This window comes from Channa argus, chromosome 1 (assembly GCF_033026475.1).
Source record: "Channa argus isolate prfri chromosome 1, Channa argus male v1.0, whole genome shotgun sequence".
In the NCBI taxonomy this organism is placed as follows: Eukaryota; Metazoa; Chordata; class Actinopteri; order Anabantiformes; family Channidae; genus Channa; species Channa argus.
The window spans coordinates 35,620,391-35,646,356 of NC_090197.1; the positions used below are offsets into that span (position 1 = coordinate 35,620,391).

General features: G+C 38.9%; 1 protein-coding gene across 3 annotated transcripts; it reads left to right on the forward strand.

The window, feature by feature from the left end:
• The first annotated feature begins 493 nt into the window (after positions 1-493).
• oprm1 (opioid receptor, mu 1) lies at positions 494-24,558 on the forward strand. Of its 3 annotated transcripts, XR_010915204.1 has the most exons (7): positions 494-1,390; positions 17,945-18,294; positions 19,008-19,183; positions 20,055-20,233; positions 20,541-20,715; positions 20,945-21,031; positions 22,743-24,558. XR_010915204.1 is itself a non-coding variant. In XM_067516211.1 (6 exons), the coding sequence occupies exons 1-6, from the start codon at positions 1,122-1,124 to the stop codon at positions 20,948-20,950; spliced, it is 1,155 nt and encodes a 384-aa protein (XP_067372312.1). In that variant the 5' UTR covers positions 496-1,121; the 3' UTR covers positions 20,951-24,558. The 3 variants fall into 3 exon arrangements, 2 of the variants coding, with proteins under 2 accessions (XP_067372312.1, XP_067372324.1); XM_067516211.1 differs by having other exon boundaries at positions 496-1,390; positions 20,945-24,558; XM_067516223.1 differs by lacking the exon at positions 494-1,390 and adding an exon at positions 17,534-17,858 and having other exon boundaries at positions 20,945-24,558.
• The last annotated feature ends 1,408 nt before the right edge of the window (positions 24,559-25,966 follow it).

Genomic DNA, 25,966 nt, shown 5'->3' on the forward strand with positions numbered 1-25,966 from the left:
AAAGCATATCAGAGAAGCATTCTGGCCACAAAACTAAACCTTCTTGGTTACATAGCTCATAACCGAAAGTAAATTATTATTATCCAACCAAACAAAACTTGGATGTTAATTGGGTACATTTTGTTGATTGTACAAACATGACTTTGAGTACTAGTAATGTTAATCTCCAACAGTTTTGCACCCTCCAGGCCGCAGGCACATTTAGTAAATGATCTTTTCCCATTTTGTGCCTCTCTAAAAGTGTAATGAGACAAGCAGGAACATTATCTTGATTAAAATCCATTTCTATTGGATTACACTGTGCCACATTCCCCCACTCAGCTTCACTCATTAGGATACAGCACTGAAAACAGACCTCAGGAGTGAGGAGAGTCATTAAAGCATTACATGTACATGCATGGACAACTTGACAGATAATCCCCAAAGTCCTCCGGACCATCCACTGATGTCCTCAGATTTCTCTGAGGCTTCTTGTCGCTGTCATGCGGTTTCATTATCAAGTTTTACGTTCATATGTCCAATTACTCTGTTGGTTTAATAGTAGGAACAGTCAGAACTAAACAAAGAGACCAAGGAAAGAGGGGATGAGGAAGGGACAGGAGCAAGAAAAGAAGGGCAGAAAGAAGGAAAGCTGAATGAAGGGAAATTAACTGGTATAAAAGAAAGAATGATGGGGAAATTAAACTTGAGCAAAAGAATGGAGCATAAGAATAGATGAAGGAATAAAAGAAGAAAGAAAATAGGAAGTAAGCAGGGATACAAGGAAGGAAAAGGGAAGGAAACGATAAAGGAGTAAACAAATGTCAGCGAAAGGGGGAATTGACGTATAGGAAAGAGGTGGACAAGGAACCTAGGAAGGAAAGAAGAAAGGGAGCGAACTCATTCATTTTCAGGCTTGTGTCCCGTGCAGGCTCGTCAGTGCGGAGTCTCGCGCAGGCTGGCGTTACCTCTCACTTCGTCGCACGCGGTCACATTCTTAAACACGGTCACGTTTCACGTCCGCGGAGCCTCGGTCCGCACCTGAAGCCCAGAGCCTCTGCAAGTGGCAGACGAGCACCCAGCGGGGCATCGCAACAAGCACCGAGTCCGCCGACAGGCACCTGACGCGCGCAGTGAGCACCATGGACAGCATCGGTAACGGCTCGGACACGGATTATAGGAGCCAGCTCCCCGTGCTTTACAACAACAACAGCTTCTGTCGGAACTTCACTGAAGGCAACACCACCAAGAGCTTCACGGAGGCGCTATGCGACGGGGACCGTGAAGTGACCGGTGGCATGGACGAGGACGCCAACCCGGTTATCATAGCGATTGTAATCACCGCTCTCTACTCCATAGTGTGCGTGGTTGGGCTGGTTGGAAACGTGCTGGTCATGTATATCATCGTCAGGTAAGAGACAAAAGTGGAAACACTGGTGTGTGTGTGTGTGTATGTGTGTGTGGATATTTAAGCCTTTTACATTTAATGAACTGTCTTTTTCCAACAAACGTGAGAAAGGACTCAACCTGTTGCTGTATAAACCACATAGAGGTGTGTGTGTGTGTGTGTGTGTGTGTGTGTCTGTGTGTGTGTGGATATTTAAGCCTTTTACATTTAATGAACTGTCTTTTTCCAACATGAACAAACGTGAGAAAGGACTCAACCTGTTGCTGTATAAATCACATAGAGGTGTGTGTGTGTGTGTGTGTGTGCCGGAGCGTGAATGTTTATGAGGCCGAGTCAGTGAGGCCATGTGAACGCTGTGTTGTCAGCGCTGCCGTTCGTGCGTAAAATGCCTCCAACGTTGCAGCGAGTAAATCTCCGCGCAAAAAAAAAAAAAAAGCGAGCTGAGACAGTGAGGAAAGAACCACTGCTGCACACAAAACACACTTATGCAACAGCAACAGCTTATAACAACAGAGGGACAGTGTGTGGGGAACAGTGTGTGTAAAACTAAGAGTAAAAGACCCGTCATGCCATTGCTCTCTTCCTGTATCTCCTGGGACAAGGATGGTTCTGTATAACCAGTGTTAAAAACATGCACCATCAGATGCCTCTGCACTCGCAGTGCGCCAGTGGCTGAGGTTATTGTGGAAATTCTCTTGAAAGTGCAGCCTATAGTCTCAGCTTCAACAATTCTATACAAAGACAAGTTTGACCAGTGAGCCTTACTTTGTCTCTAAAGGTCACGATAAAGGCTTAAAACGCTGCTTCCTCTTCTTTAATCTGTATTGCTTTCATGCCAAATCTCTTCACTCAGCTAGAATCCCATAATTAATATTTCAGACTTCTTCAAATAATTGTTTGAGCTCATGGCAGGAATAAAAAGGGGAGCCCTTGTCTTCTTTGATCATCTGTCACAATAGGTAAGATTTCATTACACTTGACGAGTGGTTTTTGCAAATAAATGATTTCAAGCGCACTTTGTACAGAATCTGTCAGAACTTGCAGACGTGAATTATTAACTATGTTTTTTCAACTAATGGGGAATAGATATTTTTCAAAAAAAAGGAATCATTAGAAAGGTCCATTAGTCCACTACAAGCTGGGATCTAACACAACTGACATTCATTGACGCAATCAATGAGAATATAAATCCAATTTTGTTAACTCATGACATAATTACATTGAAAATAATCTACTGGGCTAATGATATGAGCCCCCTGAGGTGGCCATCACTCTGAGAAGCTGGATATCACTGGTGGCTTTAATTACAATATTTGCCATTTATTTCAGTTGAACGCTCCCCAGCTGACTATATCATTCCAGATGAAGCCGTCTCAAGTTATAAAAAGGCTCTAGATTGGTAGAGAAGATACAGGGGGAGTTAGGAAAATGCTAGAAGTAAGTAGAGGGTTTAAGGAGGGATGGGCTGATGCCGAGCAATGGGAAACCCAAGAAGTCAGTTGTGTGGAGATAATGGTGATGGTGGTCCATGTTTCACTTTTCCAGCTTGTGATATCCTCTGGACCATTCAGATCGAGTCAGTTAAGAGTGGCTGAGAGGAGATCAGACAGGTGCTTTAATGGCTTTGAAAATAAAATATTTTGACTTTATTGGCGTGTAAAACAAAGAGGAGGCTTCTATATTTTGATTTACTACTTTTTTATTACACATTGTACTTCTCAACTGTTCCCAGAGCAAACACTCATTTGCCAGACTTCACACATCGTTCCCTGAGTGTCTACCCAAAGTATCCTGTTTTGCTGAGGAATGCAAGATGTTTTTCGTTTTTATCCAAATTGCTTTTGACATGTCTGTCCTTTGGAACATCCATGGCAACAACAATAAGTGGAAAACAAAGGAAGACCACTAGGAGGACAAGCATTACATCAGCTTTTGCAATAAGCTACACACCAGCATTGTTTTCCTGTTATGAAGGCATATATGTCTGCATTATGTATTCAAAGGTAAATTGTCTATAAAGCAGATGATGGACTGTGAAGGGCATGAATTGAACTTTGGCTGTCACTCTTGGATGTTTTGTGCTAACAGATTCAAGATTCCCCACCCACCTCCTGACTTTTTTAGATGCTAATCAAATGGGCATCAGTCCTGACGAGGACAGCAAGCAGGGCATGTGTGCAGGTTGTGAGAGTGATTGTGACTGAGAAAAGTTTTGTGGATTTCTGCAACATTTTGAGCTCCACTGATGAGAGTTTAAGGGATTTGTGGAAGAAAGTAAAGGATTAATCTTATTTCCTCTGAGAACCACAATCCACCAGGGTCATTAACATTCATTGAACTCTTCTCCTTATCTCTGCCTTGCTCCTCGTCTTTTCTCTTTCTTTCAGCAGACTGAGAATGAAAGGCCATTTAGGTAATGACACAAAGTGGATATTTACTTGTAAATGGAAATGCAGTCTTGAACTCTCTGTCCCCACATTACAGTCACAGCCTTGAATGCTATTTTGCTAGATTAAATAGAGACAGCAGTGGATGAAGGATGTTTTCCCCCTCACTGTCTGAGTAATGATAACCTTAAAGCCATAAAACATTCCTCTCTCGCTCTTTATCTCTCTGTCCCTTTGACGTCCCTGTCTGCCCCTCGTCTGTTCGCTTACATCCGCAAACTTCTTGTGAGCAAACAAGCACGACCGGAGAGCCACACACTCGATCGGAAAAATCAATCGTGGTTGAGCAGAAACCACTGGGTTCTACTAGGAGTATAGCACCAGTGCAGAGTCCTTACTGTTACCGTGGAAACGCTGGAAGATGTTTTGAGTGTGATGAGTGAAAAATGACTGCCTCCATTCGCTATCCAGCCATAGCCACCCAAATGGTCATACTCAGCAGGAAGAAACGCTGATGCAGATCTGCAGCTCCTGACCTGAACGCAGTAAACTCATTGTACTGCATGTAGTAGAACAAAGTAATAGCATAATCCTTTTGCCTCGTAACCCTGCTCTCTGATGTTAAAGCAACTCCTAAACATTAGTGCCTGTGCTGATAATGTGTACATTTGAACCCAGTAACATGAAATATGATGTTATGTTAACGCAATCTGTTTCACAAGAGTAATGTCATAGATCCTCACTGTGTCTCTAGGCAAGACACTGAACCCCTAACAGCCCCTTCCCCTACCCAGCTGTGCAGTGCCGGTCCAAGCCCGGTAGAAATTGGGGAGGGTTGCGTCAGAAAGGGCATTCGGCGTAAAAACTGTGCCAAATCAACATGCGGACAATGATCCGCTGTGGCGACCCTGAACTCACGGGATAAGCCAAAAGGACAAAAAAAAGTCATAGATCCTCACTAATGCTTCTCTCGAATGGATTCCTCACAGCTCCCACTACCTGATATGACAAATAGTGTATGTTTCAAACAACTATCCTGTCGTCGTTTGATTTGTGGATGACACCTGGCAGCGAGGCTGACGCTGAGCAATAGTCCAGATGCTCTGAAGCCTTTGAAACATTTTTTTGTGATCTACTATATGTGTTCATTACAGGGCCTGAATTTCACTCCAGAATTGTGCATAATTTAAATTATTCCCTCAAATGTAGCATAATGTGGAAATTCCTGCACACATTTACAGCAAGCTTATACGATGACAGCACACTTTCTCTCCCTACATATCTACTCACCACTGTTTACAGTCAGGTTTCTATGATAGGAACACGACAGCATGCATACATTGGCTGCTGGTTGGAACATGAAACCTGTCATTGTCAGCTTTTGCTCTTTTATGAAGGCTCTCGTATGGGGTGGCTGTAGCCACTCTGCAAGTGTGAGTGTGCTTTAGAGTGTGTGAATGGGTGAATGAGAAGCAGCATTGTAAAGCGCTTTGCATGAAAGGGCTATATAAGCGCCCATTTTCCATTTACCATATGAAGAATGATGCGTCGCTCTGAAACACCGATGGAAAAACCGAGTGGACTGAGTCTTTCTGAAGTTTCTGTAGTTGCAACCTAAACAGTGAGACATCAGCTGATCTCACATGATCTTACAAATCCCTTCATAGTAAAATTGTGTGTGTTACATTTACAATAAAAAAGTAAATCAGGGCTTTAATATTGTTTAAAACAAAACAAACAAAAAAAAAAAACAACAACTCAAAAGCAAAGGGGGAGAAAAACATATATTTCTTTGTTTTCTGCTCAAATTACTTCTAAAGTTCAAGCTGATATTAATATGAGGGCGCAACAGACGAATCAAACGACATCCAGTCATCCTTTTTATATCAAATCTTCTGTCTGTGTTGATGTTCCTCAATAACATACTCTTCTTGAAAGCACAAATAGGGAAAAAAAAATCTTAAAAACAGTATAACTTTGGGACATAGATTTTTTTTTGTTCTTTATTTTTAGCAAGAAACATGCATTCAAATCAGTCCTCATTACTGACTTCGTTTTAGACTTTCTCTGGTTACTTTGAAAGTCTCCATTCATTGAACATCCTCGTGTCTGACCGATATGAGCGCTTCACATGGGGTTTTCTTTCACATAGAGACTGGGGCTGTGTAGGACAATACAGAATATGGATTGTTTTATGTGTGTGCACAAAATGTGTTAAGGTAAATCAACTGAACTAACAGCGGGCGTTCATGCCTGCAGCGGCACTGAGACTACCGACCTAGAATAATGTCGTTCAAAAACCTGGCACATCCTTCTCCTATCACTTCCCGGCCTGTAAACATTTGAGACCCGGTGTTCTAACCTCAGTTTTGTAACAGCTGCGCAGCAGCCATTGTGTGTACTATGGCCTTAACTGCTGTTACCAATGATAAGTGGACAGCTCAATAATTGCCGCTTGTCTGTGGATTTTATGCTGCAATTACGTCAGAGTACTAACAAACTGGCCTTACACAGGTCTAGACAAATTTATTCAGCTCTAACCTAAGGCCCCTGCAATAATAGAAGTATCAACTGGTAATACAGATTAATTGTTTGACTTGTGCATTTACCAGAATGCTTCCTGACTTTAAGCAATTGCAACTGTTAACAGTGTGAAAGAGTTTGACAGCTCAGTGTGAGACTCAGAGAGAGTGGATTCCTGCATGCTGCTCTGACTAAATTTGTGTATCTGCACACAACTGGGTGGTACACAGTCCAATTTCTTACCAGACAGACAATTATGAGTAGAGAGAACAGGGAGGTAATTAGACCGTCTTCCCAGTGTTTATGAGTAACACTTCTTAATACTGTTGGGCACTGTTAGAGAATTAGTGCTCTGTCAGTCTGGATTCAACAGGCAGTGTTCTGTTGAACTCAGGAATGATCACCAGGAATAAAAATGGCAGACAGATAAAGACAAAAAGCCTTCAGTAATAGACGAGACCTTGGCTGCAGAGAATAATAGGGATAATAGAAAAGGTACATCTTTTTTTGAGGAATGAAGTAACAGTCACTTGTTACGCACTTAGAAAGTTGGAGAGAGGATGTAGAAATAATGATTAACTAAAGAGGAGCTAACAAATGACAGATTTTGTCTGTTTCTGTACTTTATGACTGATGGAAGTCCTCGTCTCTTTTGTCAGTCTGTCAATTACAAAATGACTCACTCGCTTACCGCAGTTCTGCTCTTTATACTCTGTGGATTGGTGCCGTTAGACATGTTTTTTTTTTCATCTAGGCTACAGATGGCATTGGTCTACATGCTCTAATACACTCCCACCCTCCACCCACCACCACATCTTCTTACTGTTTATACATCTTTTCAGATGACAAACCACAGCGTTCAAATCATGGCCTCATCCAAAGTGAAGGCCATTGCAATTTGAAAGCAGCCAGAGATTTCACTGTTGTGCACTTTCTAAACAAGGATTTAAGATGGGGCCAAGAGTCCAGACCCTTCGGCTATATCCTGTTAAGTCTGTGAATCACCAAGTGCATTGAAATCCAGACATTTGCATTTGCCTTTGCAGGAAATCTTCAGTGCATTAAATACTGTGTTTCTAAGCAACACGCTGATAAACTCCTCCATTACCACCATCAGCTAGTATCTGGATTTGGCCTAAATTGGTTCTCGCTTTCTTTCTTTTTTTTTTTTTTAGTCAAATTTCCGGAGATGGAAAACCATTATAGGAGTGAATCACAGTGAAGAGCGATTGTTAAACCATGGGCAGAACCCAGTATAGTGGAACAATACGTGCACTGTGTGTGATTTATATCCTTATGATCCAGAAATAATAGTGTTTTCAAGCACAGTTTAAGGAGTTTTGCAAACTGAATTCAGATGTCTCTTAAATGGGCTAATGACGACTGTGTGATTTAGTTCCCGCTTTAAATTCAATCTAGTAGAATATGACAATAAACTTTCCAGAACACAAAACCTGAAAAAAAATTAATTGCATATATGCAATATGAAAGAATTGGTGATATACTGTATCGTGTAATCGCATATATATCTGGGAGGAATATCCTGTAAATGAGGCCATCAAGCACCTGTTTTTAGACAGCCAGAGAATAATGTGTCAACAGTAACTGTGGATCAATTGTACACCGTCCTGGAGTTTGTGTGTTCATGTATATTGATTTCTTTGTATACATTTCACTCCAGAACAAGAGTTCCCATGTTTCCTCTCATTGCTGATTGATATTTTATTAAACGTTTCCACCAGGGAGCAGACAGGTGGCTCTGCAAAGGACACATTAACAGTTCACACCACCTTGTTGTCTTTTTATTTCTGTAGAAAACAGACAACAGTTTGGTGTGTTTGGACATAAAAACGAAGGAAAGGAGGACAAAAGCTCAGGTAGTCACCTGTTTAAGTGCAATAACAGTACTAGATCTTTATTTGGCAGGGTTTGCGTATCTGTGTTTAAAAACAACATAAGTAAAATAGAAAATCTGTGGTTTTTAAGATGGTTTTTAAGACCTAACTCGAGAACCTGGACAATATATTTGCTTAATTGCTTAATAATATTCTGACATTTGCTCACTATACCACTACACTGCGTATATTTCCTTCTCCCCACTGTCAATTTCATGTCTGCATCCAAGAATATTTTTCCATATTTTTTATAAACCAATAACATTTAAAAATAAATAAACCAAGATCTTAAAATTAGCTGACAACCAAACTGCTGGATTGATGTTGGACTGTGTATAAATACATCACAATGAGCCTATGACTATCCCCTATCAAGTTGAACAGCAACACATCTGCCAGACAGTGTCCATCAGTCTCTGTCTAATGGTCTGATATACTATACATCTGTGTGTGTGTGTGTGTGTGTGTGTGTGTGTGTGTGTGTGTGTGTGTGTGTGTGTGTGTGTGTGTGCATGCGTATAACAGCAGATGCTTTGTGACAGCTCAGAAAATGCTTGTTGTCAAGCTGAATCTGGGCAGCTTCAGTAATTTTTAGAATCGACTCTGTGACTAACAGAGACAGGCATACTAGTTTAATGATCCACACATACACACACACATATAAATGTCATACAAGTGAATGACTGAAATCCTATGCAAACACACACCCAAAGGTTCAGTTTTATCAGGTGATTTGTCTGACGTACGTTTCAATTTCTCTGCTTGTTTGTCTGATCTTTCTGTTAAGGCTAAGAGACAAATGAATTAGAGTAGCAGAGATAGGAAAGTTTAAACTGGGATTAACTCATGCAAAGATCACTTTGCTTACTTGCGTGGTCAGCATGTCCATCCTGTTTTCATTCCACTTCAGCCAGCCCTTTTGCACACATTGTTAGTTCTCAGTGAATAAAAGCAACAGGTGTGCTTGGTTACACTCTCACTGTGATTGAACCCGTGATTTTGTACTTTGTGTCTGTCATTCTTATCGCTCTGATGGAATGAAGCCTGGTGTGATACAGGCTTTCTCTTTTTTTTTTCTAGTGTAGAGAGTTTGTGTGACAACACATGGGTTTGTCAATCTGCTGAGTTAGTACTTTCAGGAACTACCCGGGCTGAATGTTGCTGACAGTGGGTGCCAGTAAGATCTATATTGAGATGAGAGGTGGACATCTGTTGTCTGACCGAAATAATGAGAGGGAGGGTATGAAGGAGCTGAGAGCACAGGCACAGTAGAGACAGAGAGGGGGATGCAGTTAAGGGAATACAGTGAGTGACCAAGAGAAATAAAACTTTGTGGTTTTTTCTTTGTGTGGACATTGTGGTTTAGTACGTCAGGGAGGAAATAAATAACCATTAACTGCTCAGCAGGTTGTGTGTTTTGGAGAGAGAGGCTCTGAATGTATTTGTTTCTTATTCGAGCAAACCACTGACAACGCAGACAACAGAATTTTTTGTTGGATTATTGTGTTAAAAAAGCATTTTAAATAGTGCTGCTGTCTTTTAATTAGCTATCTGTTGTTTGCCCAATCGCAACTGTTTTTCACGGAGGGCAAAGACTCCATGATATCCATACTCTTCTGAACAATTTAAACAACAAAGGAGGATGTATTTTGAGTATTCCACATATATTCACTTTCATCAGACACACACATTCAGTGTTGTGTTATCAGTGCATTATTTTGGTGGAGTATGTGACCTTCTACCTTCCAGATGTCTGATTAAAGGCAACAACTAGCATTGGTAGTAAATATGATAGAAGGAGAGTGTTTGTGTGTTTTAAATACAGAGACACTCTGTGGGGTGGACTTAGGAGTAGGAGACAACTGATGGTTTACTAATTCCAGCTGATAGTAAGTGTTTGTCCTTTGGTATTTTAACCCACTATTGTTCGTTATTGCCTATACCCTTATGTTTTTGTACTTGTAGATTTTGTGTCTAAACCTAAGAAGATGGTAGCTCTGTGTTTATTTTATAACTGTGACAAAAGTCCCATAGCACACGATAAAGAGCTGCTGAACTTACTAAGGTGTAGTAGGTTACATACTGAACTATAAGTGTGAGCTTTTAAGAACTACAGCTGAGGTGAGTAGTACGTAAATCTTTCAGATTAAATCTAATTTAAATACATTTCTATCCTTGCTCAATGACACATAGGAGCATTTTTAGATTTATTGTCCAATTAAGAACCAGACAGGTTTACTCAAACTGTATATCAATACATCTCAAATAGTGTTGACTCTTAGTGTTGACGCTATTTAACTAATTAAATAGCCTTTTTCAGCTTCAAGCTTGGCTTGAGCAGGGTGTGGCACAAAATAGCTTTAATGTGAAAAGTGACTTCATTAGGAAATGGCGGGAAAGAAACAGATTGGCCAAAATTAACAAGACAATGACAGAATCATGACGTTATAATTTAAAACATCTTCATGTGCCTTTTATATCTGTGTCAGTGTAAGTGCAATATCTCTGTCTGCCGTGGCCACTAACAGTGTGTATTGGTCCCTGGGATTTCTACCACTTTACATTCTCTGCAGTGCCCATCTAATTACTTCCATTTACAGAAATGACTTCAAAGATAGCTAGAAAAAGAAAACTTCAATTCAGATTGTAGCACAAGGGAAATATAGTGTGCAAACAGGATTAGCACAAATAAAGCAGTAAAAATCCACTGTTGTGAAGACAGAAAGGGGAAGTTGTTTATTTATTATCTATGATGGCTGATGCCTCTGATATTTATATTTATCTTTGCTTTCTTTTTTGTTTTTTCTCAAACATTTATCCCTCTAAGGTTGAAAGGTAGCTGAAAGCCAGATTCACAGCTTCTGTCTTCACAGTTGACTAAGGCACCTCTGACAGTGGATACAGGAGATCGGCTTCATGGCATAAAATAAAAGTATCTAAATATCTAAACAACCTTTCACAACATTATAGCAGATTAACAGACAGCTCCCCTGTCTGTACTGTACATAGGCCTGCTCTTATGTTTGAAACACATCTGCGGACACACATTAACATAAATGCCATGTACTTTCCATGCAGTACAAGCAAAAACCAAGCTCAGCTTCCCATCAATGCTCACCATAGAAAAGATGCCCAGCAGTCAGACATGCACACAATGACACCCTGTGCACCCTAATCCATCATGCTCCCCACAGTGTGCATGGACAGTGTTATTGGTGGGAGCTAAAGGCATACAGATGTCTGTTCCCATGAGCAGCCTCTATTTCTGCCTGTAGGACTTAATAGTTTATCTGCACCCAGCAGCACCCCATGAATCATACACAAGGCTACACATACGCTGGCCTGTTTTGTCAGCCAATGATGAATTATGTTTAGCTTGCAGCGTAGCAGGAGCCCTGAAAATGAATGTGCTTCTGTTACAAACTGTTGACCACGAGTGTGTAGGTTTTATCTGGACTTTTGTTGAGACGTGGTGACAAAACTGTTGATTCACTGCAGGCTTGTTTCAAATATAAATAAGCAGAGCTCATACTGGCTCTTGTTGTGTAGCTTTAAAAGTCTTGCCAAATTGTTTTCGTTCTCCTCTCATCTGTTAGCATTCCAAAATTGTGAATGTGACGAAAACCAAGAGGAAATGTTTACTTGGGACTAACTAACAATGAACAGGGCACGAAATTAATAGATACACTGAGTTTTTCTTTTGCTTTTATGTTATTTGAGTTATTGCTGTTACTGTGCTGTTATTTAAATTATACTTCACAGATTTAAGTTTATTTTCACCTCAGAGGATTCTCCTTTAGAGAAATAATTTACAGCTTTGACTGAATTATACAGCTGTTTGTTTTTTTGGCTAAAGATGAAGCGTTTGGCCACAAAAAAAAATAATGTCACTGCCTCATTAAAACTGAGCATTTCATCCATAGAGAAACACAAAAGTCAAGGTTACAGCAAATGTTCACTTTCATGATTGTATTTGTGCCATAATGTTTTTATTACGGTATGTAATTACCCTATAATTACGCCCACCGTAGGACACTCCTCTGTCTGATCATGTTCGTTGCCATGGCGAAGCAACATCCTTGCATGTGAAAACAGACAGTTATCAACTAATTAACATTCAGGCACATTTGAATGGCTCCGCGCTGGGTGCCATTTTCATGAACTAGGGACATGCTGTGTGGGCATAATATATTTTGCCTCCTGCCTGCTCATCCTACGTGTCTTCATGTCAGTCACTGTTTCACTGTGTATAAATATTTATTATATTTTTTGTCCTTTCGTCTTATTCTGTGAGTTCAGGGTCATCACAGCGGATCATTTGTCCACATATTGATTTGGAATAGTTTTTACGCAGGATGCCCTTCCTGACGCAACCCTCCCCAATTTCTATCGGGCTTGGGACCGGCACTGCACAGCTGGGGATGGGCTGTTAGGGGTTCAGTGTCTTGCACAGGCACACTTCGACATGCAGGTCGGTACCTCTACCAACTGAGCCACTACTGAGCCATTTTCATTTTTCATTTTATTTTCTTTTATTAAATAAGAACGAAACAAGCCTCAGAACTTACTGGCAGGCAGATGAACAGTAAATGGGCCAGTGTTCACCCTTTGTTACTGAGCAGATGGGGTTAGCCTAGTTTATCCCGGTTATATAAACACCTGTGACATTTATTAGCGTCATGGTTATTGTGTCTAAGAATTTATGTGAATGGTGTCTTAAGTCTTAAATACTCATAATTAAAATTCCAAGAAACATGTCCTGTCCATTAGTCCACTGCTTTCGATCAGATTGTAATATCTCAACAGATTTTGGATGGATTTGCCGTGCAATTTAATAAAGGTATTGATGCCCACAAGACCAATACTAATGTTGGACTGTTTGGAGGCATTTGTATGAAGCTTGCAACATACAGTACCTTAGTGTCCCATTAACAGTAATTTTGATGATGCCCTAACCTTTCCTCTAGCACCTCCAACAGGTCCTTTTTATTTGCTTCATGACTAAACAAATGCAAAAGCAAAGATAATGAATTTCCCATTCCAATTTGTATTTATCGCTTATCATGCTTGTCATACTTAATCTGCATGTTAGACTTCAAACACCAGCCAGTTTTATCAAAACTGTCAGTCTCATTCCTTGTTTATTTTGAGCTTATTATCAATTTGAAGATGGTTTTTTGGTGGTTTTAAACCAAGTGTATTATTGACATGGCAGACTTTAAATACATGTGTGAAAGGTAAATCTCCTGCTTGCTTTATCATCTAATCCTCTACAAACTAAATGCGTTGCCATTGAAATATTCCTGCTCAACAGAATCACAATGGCCCAAAACAGAAAATATTCATTCAAAAGACTAATCACCAATTAAATTGCTATTTCAGCCTCAGCAACAAATGAGGCTAATTAGGTAGCTGGGCTAGGGGTTATTGTGATTCTATTTTCATTAATATGTCATACAGTCCACATAGAAGATTATTTGGGGTCTTTAGTCTGAGTGAGGGTAAAGCCACATAATTTTATCCTAATTACAATACTGCTAAAATAGCAGTATTGAACATTGTGCATATTAAAACAACAAATTCTCAGCTGCCCTCCTGGTTTGAACCTGTTTGTAGGAAATTAAACTGGCTTAACTGTTACACTTCTGTGTATCAGCAAGTGTAAAATGATTTGGATGTTTTATTAAGACATCCTTGAGGTCTGTGAGATTGGTTGAAGTGTTTCTCTATTTGCACATGTGAATCTGCTTCTCATCAGATTAATTACAGTGATGATTTACTGTCATTATCAAACCTGTTTTATTTTTAAAATTCGAAGACAAATCAAGACAAATGCCAAACAGGACGAATCAGAAGGTATGTCCATGCAGCAGCCTTACATGTATCTGTCACATCTATGCTTCAGAGAGCAAAAAAGAAAGTCTAGTTTAGAGACAAAATGTCTGTCTGAATATACAGCATAATGCAACATCTGAGTTTGTCTGATTTTCCTTTGGTTTCACTGTCAAATACTCTTCCTGTCAGTAATAGACTGAGTATTTGCTCTAAATATTTTATTTGTTCTCTGTTTACTAAGATTTAATGAGATAATTTTCTTATCTTCTGCGGAAGAGTTTTCTTCCAAAATGAGAAACTATTCACCGGAGATCTGTATCCCCTTTATGAATGATGCTTATCAAATGATTGCTGCTGGCAAGAAAATATTTTGTTACGGGTTATAAAGTATTAATGTGTTTGATTACTCAGTAAGTATCCATTTTGTACCTTTATGTTGTCAATTAATATAAGACAGGAGTCATTTAAGTCAAAAACAGATCATGAAAATGTGAATTAGATGAAATAGCTACGGGTGGATTTTTCTAATAAACATCATCTTAAAGAGGCAGTCTTCCAGAAAATGTGTTAATTATACCGTATAATTTTAATTTTGCAAATTGGTTACAAAAATTTAAATGCCATCTAAATTATACTTTTTACATGTTTTACCACAACACTAATAAACATTTTATTACTAAGTTTCGGCTCCAAAATATACCTACAGTAAAACTACATCTGCAGTAACTGACCTTTCAGCTGCAAATGAGGGCAAGATATGGTGGGTGGTGGTGGTGATGTTGGTGGTGGGGGGGCCTGCCCCCATTATGAGTTAAAAATGTCAATGGCAAAAAATAAATTTAAGTTGAAACTTTATTATTTAAACTTCTCGTTCACCTATTTTTGCTCATCCTAAGTATGACGTAAGCCTCAGACTCACTACAACACAGGAGAAACACAACTATCATCTGTAGCAATGTCAACAATGATCTCAAATTCAATAATGGGATGTTGGAAATTACCTCCAGCTCCAGTACAGCTACTCCGTGTAGGGTGACGGCTTTACTGCATCTTAAAGTGTCACTACGGTCCCCGTGCAAATAAAGCCTGAAAAAACGAACACACTGAGCTGTCAGTGTTAAAGTTAATCAGAATTTAATGAACTGTCATCTCTGGTTCTTTAGAGGATTTGCCATTATACAGGAGAGTGCTAAAACAAAACAGAAGTAAATTATCACGGTAGGAGAGTGACAGTTGGGGTTTAATAAAGTGAAGGCCACTGGGTGTAATACATCATTGTCACTTTGTGTATCTGATTAATTCAGCAACATGATGACAGGAATGTGTCTAAGTAGCGCAGCAACCGTATGAGCTCTGCTGTGCATTGGAAATGAAATTACAGGAATAGTACATTTTTGGAAATGGTTGGTTATTTGCTTGCTGGGAATTTCATGAGACGACTAATACTACGCTCATGTCTGTCTGTTGAGTAAGACTACACTCAGCAGCACCTCTGAAGCCGACTAATTAACATGTGGCAGCACGTTTGTTTAATTTCTACAATATATTAAACAAATGTTTTTATGGGGGTTCTGTTTCAGGCTGTTTCTTGGCTCTGAGCAGTTGCCAGTTTCCTGGAGTCTGCTGGGAACTGTTTAGAGCCAAGAAAGCATCTGAGGCCTGACCCCTTGTTGTTGTTTTCACACTGTTGTTTTTGTACAAATTAAACAAATGAGATACACTGTGTTTATTATAGTGAGGTTTAGAGGTGCTGGTAGGTGGCTTTTAATACCATTTGAAACAGGTAAGGTAACTATTTCACTCTGTTTTCAATTATTAACCTAAAATAATCAGCTGCGTGTTGTAGCTTCATATGGTGGTTGTTAGAATGATATAAATCTCCTCGTGTAACGATTCCACACAATGAAAAATATTACAATCTGAACAGCTAAAATGCTAACGTAAAGCGCCTTTCACTAAAACTAAATTCCCTTTACAGAGAAAACAGTCAACTTCCTGATTAACTTCCTTATAGCTCCATTATTTGGCTTTATTAGCTCTTTACTGTAAATTGCCACTCTGTAGACCTGTATAATGGCTCACAGGCATTTTGGCCTCACTGGGGGACGTTGGAGAGAAAATGTTCTCTCATACATACACAGAAATTATGCATAAACTGTATCTCCACTACATTTCCTGCAGAAACAGAAATAAATGTAATGAAAATATAATAGCTGTTTCTTAAATATTTAAGTTGGATCTTGGATGTGCATTATGGGTTATGAAGTACAAAGAACTAGAAAGATAATTGTAAAGCTTTTTGACGTGATTCAGCTTTCCCTCAGCTAATGCTAAACATATTATATTTCTTTTCTGACAAGAGGCCCAAACAGTTGAGCCATTTCAGTCAACTGTTCCATCCTCTTATCTGTGCTAATGGATCCACACTCTGTCTTCTGTTTCTGTAAACACTCCACTATCCTCTATGTTCTTGTAACTACTCCTTTTCTCTTCCAATGTTCTACCAATGCTGTGTCATTTCACAGAGGTTAGGAAGCTGTGCCAAAACCTGGATATAAATTGTACCGAACAAAACCACAGATATTTCAGCTAAAGGACATTTAGAAAGAATGTATGAAATAAACATGAGGAAAGTTACAGCCCCAATTCAAAGAAAAGTTGGGCTGACGTGTAAAACGCAAATAAAAACAGAATGAAATGATTTGCAAATCTCATCAACCCATATTTTATTCACAATAGAAAATAAACAACATATCAGAAATTTCATAAGAAAATATTGGCTCATTTTAAATTTGATTGCAGCAACAAATCTCATATATATTGTTGTTTATGTTCTATTGTGAATAAAATATGGGTTGATGAGATTTGCAAATCATTTACAAACTTTTTTTTATTGGGGTTGTATGTCTTTGTGATACAATATCTTGTAAACAGCCTGGGGGGTTTGAAGCAATTAAAGGCAATTAAATAAGAAGTTTACTGTTATAAAATGAATAAGTAGCTGATGTAACAGACCTTCATTTTCACGAAAATATCCCCAGACACTTTGCTTTGCTAATGTAACACCTCTGACTATGGCTGCAGCCTAACAGGGGAACAATTATAAGAAAACACAAGGTTTCAATGAGGCATTTTAGAAAGAACATAAGAGACGAGTTTTACATCTACACCGCAGTAGTCATTAAAATATCTATATATAACGCTATGTAAAAATTTTTATGCACTTTTATTTTCATATCAACTTTCATATCAACTACTCTGACCTTAGAACAGCCTGGTGAGAATGCATTTGTCTCATAATCTAATGGGATTTTAGCTTGGTTATTTATCTTTAAAAGTACAGGATGTTTTTCGAACCATAAAAAAGTGTTTCAATCTTCAATTTATCAGAAAATTTTAATGACAGCAGCAGTATCAAAATCCCATTATTTGCTCCAGAGGCGAAGGGAAATGGTCTCAAAATGTCATTTTGTTTTACCATACATTTTGCAGGAAATGATCTGCGCCGTCATCATCATTGGAACATGAGCAGAGGCGCACAATTCTGAATGAAGCACACAGAAACTCAACAACACAACTAGAGAGAGACTCGAATGACTACAAAGAGATGCAAAACAACTATAGGGATGCAGGTCTACTCCAAGAGATACAAAACAACTGCAAAGAGATACCCAGAAATATGAAACAACAAGAGATACTGAAACAAAAACAGTGCAAACAGTACAAAGAGGCATCAAATGACTACAAAGAAACACAAATAGACCAAAAAATAGATGCAGAAATTCAATCAGACTATTGTCTTTAAGTCATTTTGTGTCTCTCTTAGTCCAGGTACTTGCTTACAGCAGCATTTTAAGGTCCTTTTATCCTGTGTAAAGTAAATGTCGTCTCATAATGTGTCTGTGTTTTCTCTGCAGATACACTAAAATGAAAACTGCGACAAACATCTACATCTTCAACCTTGCTCTGGCCGACGCCTTGGTCACCAGCACACTACCGTTCCAGAGTGTCAACTACCTGATGGGGACTTGGCCGTTTGGAGACATGTTGTGCAAGATGGTGATGTCCATCGACTATTACAACATGTTCACCTCTATCTTCACGCTCACCACCATGAGCATCGACCGCTACGTCGCCGTGTGCCACCCAGTCAAAGCGCTGGACTTCAGGACACCGCGCAACGCAAAGATAGTCAATGTCTGTAACTGGATTCTCTCCTCGGCCATTGGGTTGCCCGTCATGTTCATGGCCTCCACAGCTGTCACTCGTAAGCATGAGTACACAAATACTCCTGACTGCTGAGTACAACTCTCCAAACATTCAAATGTTTTTACTAAGCATGGAGATTAAACAGATCAAGATCTCTAAATATTAAGTATGCGATTCATAATGACACGTTTTCATTATGATCACCACGATAAATAGATAAGCTCCTCTAAAAATATCTTTAAAGCAAATCACAGCTGTTTCTTGGTTGAAAGGTTGAAAAGGTAGAATGAAAGGTTCTGGGTAGACAATGCGCTGAACAATGGCCCAGAAACAAACACAAGCACCAAACAGTAGGAAATTATATTCACTCAATTCTCTGCTGCCCAGCTTTAAAGAACGTCTATGCACTCCAGCTGGGTCTATAAAAGGAGACATCTCAAAAGAATTGTTTAGGTTTTTCAGAAGAGAAGCGGTTGATGCCCCGGCTGTCTGCGTAACCAACAAGCTCCTTGCAAAGAAAGGGTGTAAGGGTGTCTGTGATTGCTGTAGCAATAGAGAGCAAAGTGTTGCTGAAATCGCTGAAGTGTAGTCCCGCTCTGTTGGAAGAAGATAGAATAATGAGAGATTTACTGACGCTGTGAAGGTGTAACTCAGAGGGTGACATGGTGCTTAGAGATGTTGTAAAAAAAGTAAACAGAATCAGAAAAAGAGTTTAGTTAAGCACATAAAAACATAAGTAATATAGCCTGTGTGTCTTCTCATGCTCCACAGCCTCCAGCATAGTTGACTGCAAGCTGATTTTCCCCCACCCGTCCTGGTACTGGGACACCCTGCTGAAGATCTGCGTTTTCATCTTTGCCTTCATCATGCCCGTCCTCATTATCACCGTCTGCTATGGTCTCATGATCCTGCGGCTGAAGACTGTGCGCATGCTGTCGGGCTCCCAGGTTAAGAAAATTCTATATTCATTCGTGAATATCAGCCAAAATTAACAATGAGTTATCTTCAACATTTGGTGTCGATGACTTTTAATTAGATGCAAATTGGAACTGTGGAATGCAAGCATTAGTGATCATTTTGTGAACTTTTAAAAGCATGAGTCTAACTACGTGGCCTATGCATTTTACTGAATAACTAATTGATCTTGTCATTCGGAATATTAAACAAATAAAAATTGCCTAGAGCTTACATTCAAAAGTGCTGCACTCATCACTCTCCAGAGAGAACTACTGAAAAAAAAATCCACTTTAGCCTAAGGTTGTGGCTCAGTTTTAATTAATTGCATTGGAAAGTGAAATAACCTGATAATTCTACAGTCGGTACTTGGAAGCAAAAGCAAAAAATATTAAATACTGCCTGAAGAGATGCAGCCAGTGGACGTATTTACACTAGAAAATCAAAGTGGTTGTAGATATGATTTGTTTCTCTTAAGCCACTTGTGTTTTTTTTTTAGATTTAAACTTCCATCGTCTTTTTTCCTCTTGTATTGCTTTTCTCCCCTTGACCTTTCCTTTTGTCTCCCCAACCACCTTCTCCTCATCATAGCTTTGATCCTTCCATTTACCTTCTCTAATTGCACTGCCCATTTCCTTACCCTCACTTTAAGTTCTCTGCCACCACATTTCCTTTTCTTTTATCCCCCTCTCCTCTCTGTTTTAGAGAGTTTTCCTTCCTTATTCAATTCCCCACCTCCCCTTCACCTTTCCTTTTTCTCTTTGTATATATTTTCCTCCTCACCCCCAACACTGATCTTGTACCACCATTTATCCCTGATACTAAACCGCCTACTGACTTCACACACACACATATTGCACACAGGAGAAGGACAGGAACCTGCGTCGGATCACACGCATGGTGCTGGTAGTGGTTGCCGTCTTCATCATCTGCTGGACACCTATTCACATCTTTGTCATCATCACAGCGCTGATCAACATCCCCAGCTCCACCCTACAGACTATTACTTGGCATTTCTGCATCGCCCTGGGCTACACCAACAGGTACACACCTGGTAGTAGCCTTAGACAAATAAGAAATAGTTACTATTCAAACTATAGTTATTAGTTATTTATTTAATAGTTATTATTCAAACTATAACAAGTTTAGTTTTGAGGCCACGTAAGGGTTTTAATGCTTCACTGCATCACAAATGTGACAGTTTGGCAATTTGAAGTCGCTCACCTGTAATCGCTTATGTATGTACAGTATTTTAAAGAGGTTCTGTCACAGTATAAAGCTAAAAAGGATGTTGGTGAATGTAGCCAGAAGCTGAGGTTCTGCTGTGGGCTTGTTTTTGCCCCCCTGCAGCAGTCTGAACCCAGTTCTTTATGGCTACCTGGATGAGAACTTCAAGCGCTGTTTCCGTGAGTTCTGCACCCCGAGTCCCTCTGTGTTGGAGACGCAAAACTCTGGAGCCACTAGCCGCAAGATCCAACAGCGTGAACACAACAGTGCAAATACAGGAGAAAGATCCAATCAACAGGTAGTTAGTGTCAGTGTGATTACATCTGTTTAAATATTACTTTGCGCCATACTGTGCAGAAACTCAGAAAACAAGTAAGTGTATTTCTGAAAGATCCAGCTATTCTTTTAGTACATTAGTTTAAGAATGTTGCAATGGGCTGAGAATAATTTAAAGGTTTGTATACTCAATACACCTGCAGTAAGAGAAACATTTGCGTGTTGTCTTCTTATAACATGTCTCTCCGCAGGTATGACTAGCCTTGGAGGGGTCGTCGGTTGACTCCCGCTGTTGTGGTGGCATTGCCAACGACGATCTCAACTCCGAGCTAACGCAGGTCACCACAGGGCTCTGACAGCACAAACAAACAATAAGCATGTATACACACAATCCAAACACAAGTTCAGATCAGTACATGTAAGCTTAACTGCAGCGCTGCATCAAGTCAGGTCATTCACCTGCCAAAGCCTGTAACTCTCTGCATGGCTGTGCAAGACTTTTAGTCTTTCTGAAATAGATACAGAAATGGGTTCAACTCATTCATTACAATATCTTGGCGGGCTGATTGTTTCTCTAAATTATGCATTAGCACCCCTAATAATGTTTTTAAAATAAAATATAATGTTTTATTAATTTCAAGTAAACTGAAGCTAATTCAGCTTTAAATGTCTCTGGTCAATTCAGAACTTAAAATCATGACTTGATCTGACTCAATCTCTCTTGACCTGAAATGCTGAAAAGAAAGCATGAATCTTCTGAGATCATCATTCATACTTCACGCAAGTCCTTAAATGAACTGTTTAAAGAAACAACATTGTACAATATTCTCTTTTAGTAGTTTGAAGAAAACATTTAGGATGGATAGTTGCTGTCTGTTTTTAATGGGTGTAAAATTAAGTAATGGTCGTTTTGTTTGTTACAATAGTAACTCACTTGGAGCAGAGTAGAATGATTTCATTGTACTATTGTACTAACTCTGGCACAAAATGACTTCAGGAGCTGCGGGCGTTTTTCACATATGAGGGACTGACTGTTTAAACTGAGAAATGTAACAGGAAAGCAAATCCGCCTTGAAATACTGCTCATGTCACTCACCTTCGACCAGAGTTCAGTTAACTCACAAGGCAGCAGTAAAACATACATGTCGAATCTCCAGGAACTTCTCATTATTATCATCATTCTTATGACAGTACACCAAGTTAAACCTGTTGGAGTCCCATCCAGCAGTCCTGCATTAACTCTTTCATAAGGTTAATAATGTTCGGTTTTGTTCAAACTCTTTTTAAGAGGAGTTATGTTTGTAGTTTGTCATGTCTGATGCCTGTCAGAATATTATGTTATAGTGACAGTTTTTATTTTTATTGTCCACCCTATCTATATAACTGTGGCTAGATTTTTGTTTAGATCTCTAGACAGATCCATAAAAAACACTTTTCTATGTCATTAATACAATGATTTTGCTCTGTCCCCTCTTTATGGAGCTGTCTCATTGATCCATGTCTCCTGTCCTGATCCTCATCTTATTGCTATTTGTTCTGTTCAACACAAAGCAATTAATTGCTTCATGTTTTTTCATTTCATATGACTTTAATCCAATCTCTCACTTTTTTAGTTGTTTGCATGAGGCAAAAATGGGAACATAATATAATTTATTAGGATAGGATAAAGGAATCAGGTCCATTTGGAGCTGAACTAAAAGCTTAAAGGCTCTTTGATGTAACAGGAGGTGTTATTCAAAGTCTTTTAATTTTACTCTGTCATGCTTTACACCTAATTAACACACATTATTAATTCGTGCTGTGCAGATTGACTTCCATCGATCCACTGCACAGGAGTATGGTTATAGCTGGTTCAGGGAGTTTTGCCTTGATGGTTAACCATACTCACTTCTGTCAACCCAACTAATGCTTTGTTGTCATTGGCTGCCCCCTCTGCCTTCAAACTTTCCTTCTCCTTGTATAAAATCTCTTTCATACCATTTTGCTGGACTTAAGTAGACATATGGTAGAACACTGTATGTGCTGAATTACAGTTTTTTGAATGTACAGAGGAGAAACCAGCTGGATCCCTGGGAACTGTGGATCCTATAAACCAGCAAAGATGATGCATCAGCCTGTTTGCACAGTGCACAGTGCGTGCAGAGCGAAGTACGACCAGTGTATGATTAACCACAGCTTAGGAGCCATTGCAGCAAGTACAGGTTTAAATGGATTCATGTCACTTCTGAAATATTTAATGAGTAAGCCAAGTAGTATTGTACATCTATAATTTTGTAAAGTTGCTTGAGCTTACGTGTTGTCCTACAGTATATGCTACAGTATACCTGCCATTTGCCATGACAGTAGCTTTTCTCGATATTTTATGTGTTTTTTCTAAAGATGATAACATGATTGTATTAATCTAAGATGTAAAATACTGTAAGTAATCTGTTTTGCTTTCTTTTTTTACAAGAAATCCTATAATTATCATAAAATTAATTCTGATGATGATGGCAGACCAGCAAGTCATTGTGCTGGTCTTTTGTCATACTGAACCACCCATGTTACCTGAAGATGTGTATATAAAGCATGGAATGAAGCATATACAACCTTAACTTGTGAATTTACATATGTATAGAACGTTAATATAGAAGAAATATATATTTGTATATGAATAATATCGCGCTGCACATGCTGTCAGTTTTAAAAGAATGTATAGCATTATGACAGACTTTTGTTGCATTAGTTTTCAGTTTTATTGACCACCAGCTCAAATTACAGAAAAACTGTTGTTTTAATTTGTCAAAAATTTATATCAAATTGTTTTTTGCTGTATGGGGTATCACGTATCACATGCTGTATTCCATGCACAGTGTTTTTTTTACAGCATCGTGTGTTAAATCCATCTCAGGTAAAGAATAGAAAGGAAAGGAAATACGATTTAATCATGTTTCCATCCACAGTAGAGAGAAATGTGTTTAATTAGACATTAAACTGTCCATACCTGAGTATAAATGTGTTTTGTTTCTCCTTATGCATTAGCCATGTCATGTTCCACTGTTTACCAAGAAATGTGAAAAAAAAATGCTCTCAGTTCTTAGTGTTATGTTCACCATTTGCTGAAATTTTCTCGGTCTTCCTTTGATTATCAACAAGTGAGGATTTTTACCTACAGTTTCACAGCACAAAATGCACTAGACAGACACTTAATAGGTCACTCAATAGTTAGCAGTAAATTAAGATTTTGCACACACACAATAATCATCAGCAATTTTGTGCATTTGTATAGTTTAGAGCATTGCTTTGCGGGTTTGCAAGCAGACATGAGTGTCTATGGGTCCAACTTTATGAGGATTTTTTTAGGACACTAGAGGAAAGGCCTCTATTTAAACACAAATTTAGACACTCAAATAAAGTAAACGGTAAATGTAGTAAAAGTGGTGGACTATAAAATAAATAGGGAGTGATTGTAGATACAGCCATAATATTTATTCATCCTGAAATATAAAGACAATGAACATACTGTAATTAAAGTGTCTGACATTGGCATTAATGTAATACGTGTAATTGAAAGACATTTAACAGCATGCGATACTTGGTGCACCTGAATACATTTTAAATAAAGTTAATTTGATGCTATCTTTGATCTTTGCACTCGATCTCTCGGTTGTTTACATGACTTTTAATTTCACGATGACTTAGCTTGTATTCCAGTCTTGAATGGCATTTCTTGTAAATTACAGATGATAATTTCTACTTTATGGATGACACTGTATCATAATACATGTAATTTTACTGTTAATCGGTGCATTGTGTATGGATTAAAATATAATTCTGATTCTAATGGAATAATCTAGTCCTGAATCTGAATAAAGTGTCATCTGCATTGTTGTCTTTTCATCTTTTAAATAAGCAGTATTTTTTCTTCAGACCAAATAACAAACAATAGATTATAAGAGATGTGAACTTTCATTCCAAGATGTAGGACTGGTGCTCTTTGCTAAGGCATACTTGTTACCCTCCAGAACTATAACAATTTACCACGCTGCTGTGTTAGTGTGAAATTAGGTCATCACTATATTTTAGTCTTAAAGTGGTGTTTCAGCTTAGAGTGCTTGTTCGTGTGTGGCTGTGGATTGAGCAATTATCACAGCAGAAATACTGATTTCTCATTGTGCTAAAAGCACAGTTGGAACTAGCAATATCACCGTCATCCAGAGCCATAACAATCCAACAATCCAAATTAGTAAATGTGTATCAGCACCTGTTTAACAACAAAAATGTTGGCACACACACACGTGCGCGCACACACACACACACACTTTATACACACCAGTCTCTGTTTTTCTCTGAAGGATTGATACACCAAGTTCTGTGGAAATAAAATAATGTGCATGTGAACTGTAATCTTTCATCATTTTTCTTCACAATTCATGATGAAATATCAAGTAAAGTACACTGTCATTTTTAGCAATTTCAATGCATTTCACTTTATTACATTTTGTGCTTAATGCTGTTGAACAATCCACTCACATATGATTCAGCTCTGAAATGGTGCATTGTTCTTAATTATTATGGTTGCTTAAGGGTACTGCGTTTCATTTTCAGACCTCTCTAACCCTGCCCCCTCTCTCAGCAAGTTGCTACACACTTGACATATGGTGCTACATTTTTTTTTTTTTTTGTGAGTGTTGAGAGGAAGTGAAAGAGGGCAATAAAATGGGGTAAAGCCATTTGAAATTATCTCAACTGAAGTCAAAAGGAAGTTTGAGCTGGAAAATACAGTTGTGTTTGGAAAGTCGTGTATGAAAACTGTAAACTGTATTCATTAGGTTTCCATGTCTCCAAGGGTGTGCGTCCATGCACAAGTCGTGCGGATGAAGAAATTGTCATCAGCAGGGTCCAAGTGTGTGGGTGTATTTGCAGCATGTATGTCTGTGTATATGGCCTCTACACTAGCTTGTCATGTATGAGGCTGTTGAAGAGCCAGGCCTTATTTTATTGGAGTTGGCAGCATGATTGTCCTGTCACAGTGATTATTATCAAATGGCGTTGAATGTTCCCTCTTCCTGGAGAGATGGCACCCTCATAACCATCTGATGTTGTAAGCTACCCTTGTCTGTACAGAAAGCTAATCAACCATACCAGATCTAATAAACCAAACCTAGGTTTAATGACCTCATATTTCAAAGGCCAAGTCTTTGTCTTGAGGAGAAAAATTAGGGTCTGTTGGGAGAAGAATTATGAAATATCATACACAAATATGATACCTAAGAGGGTCCACACACAAAGAT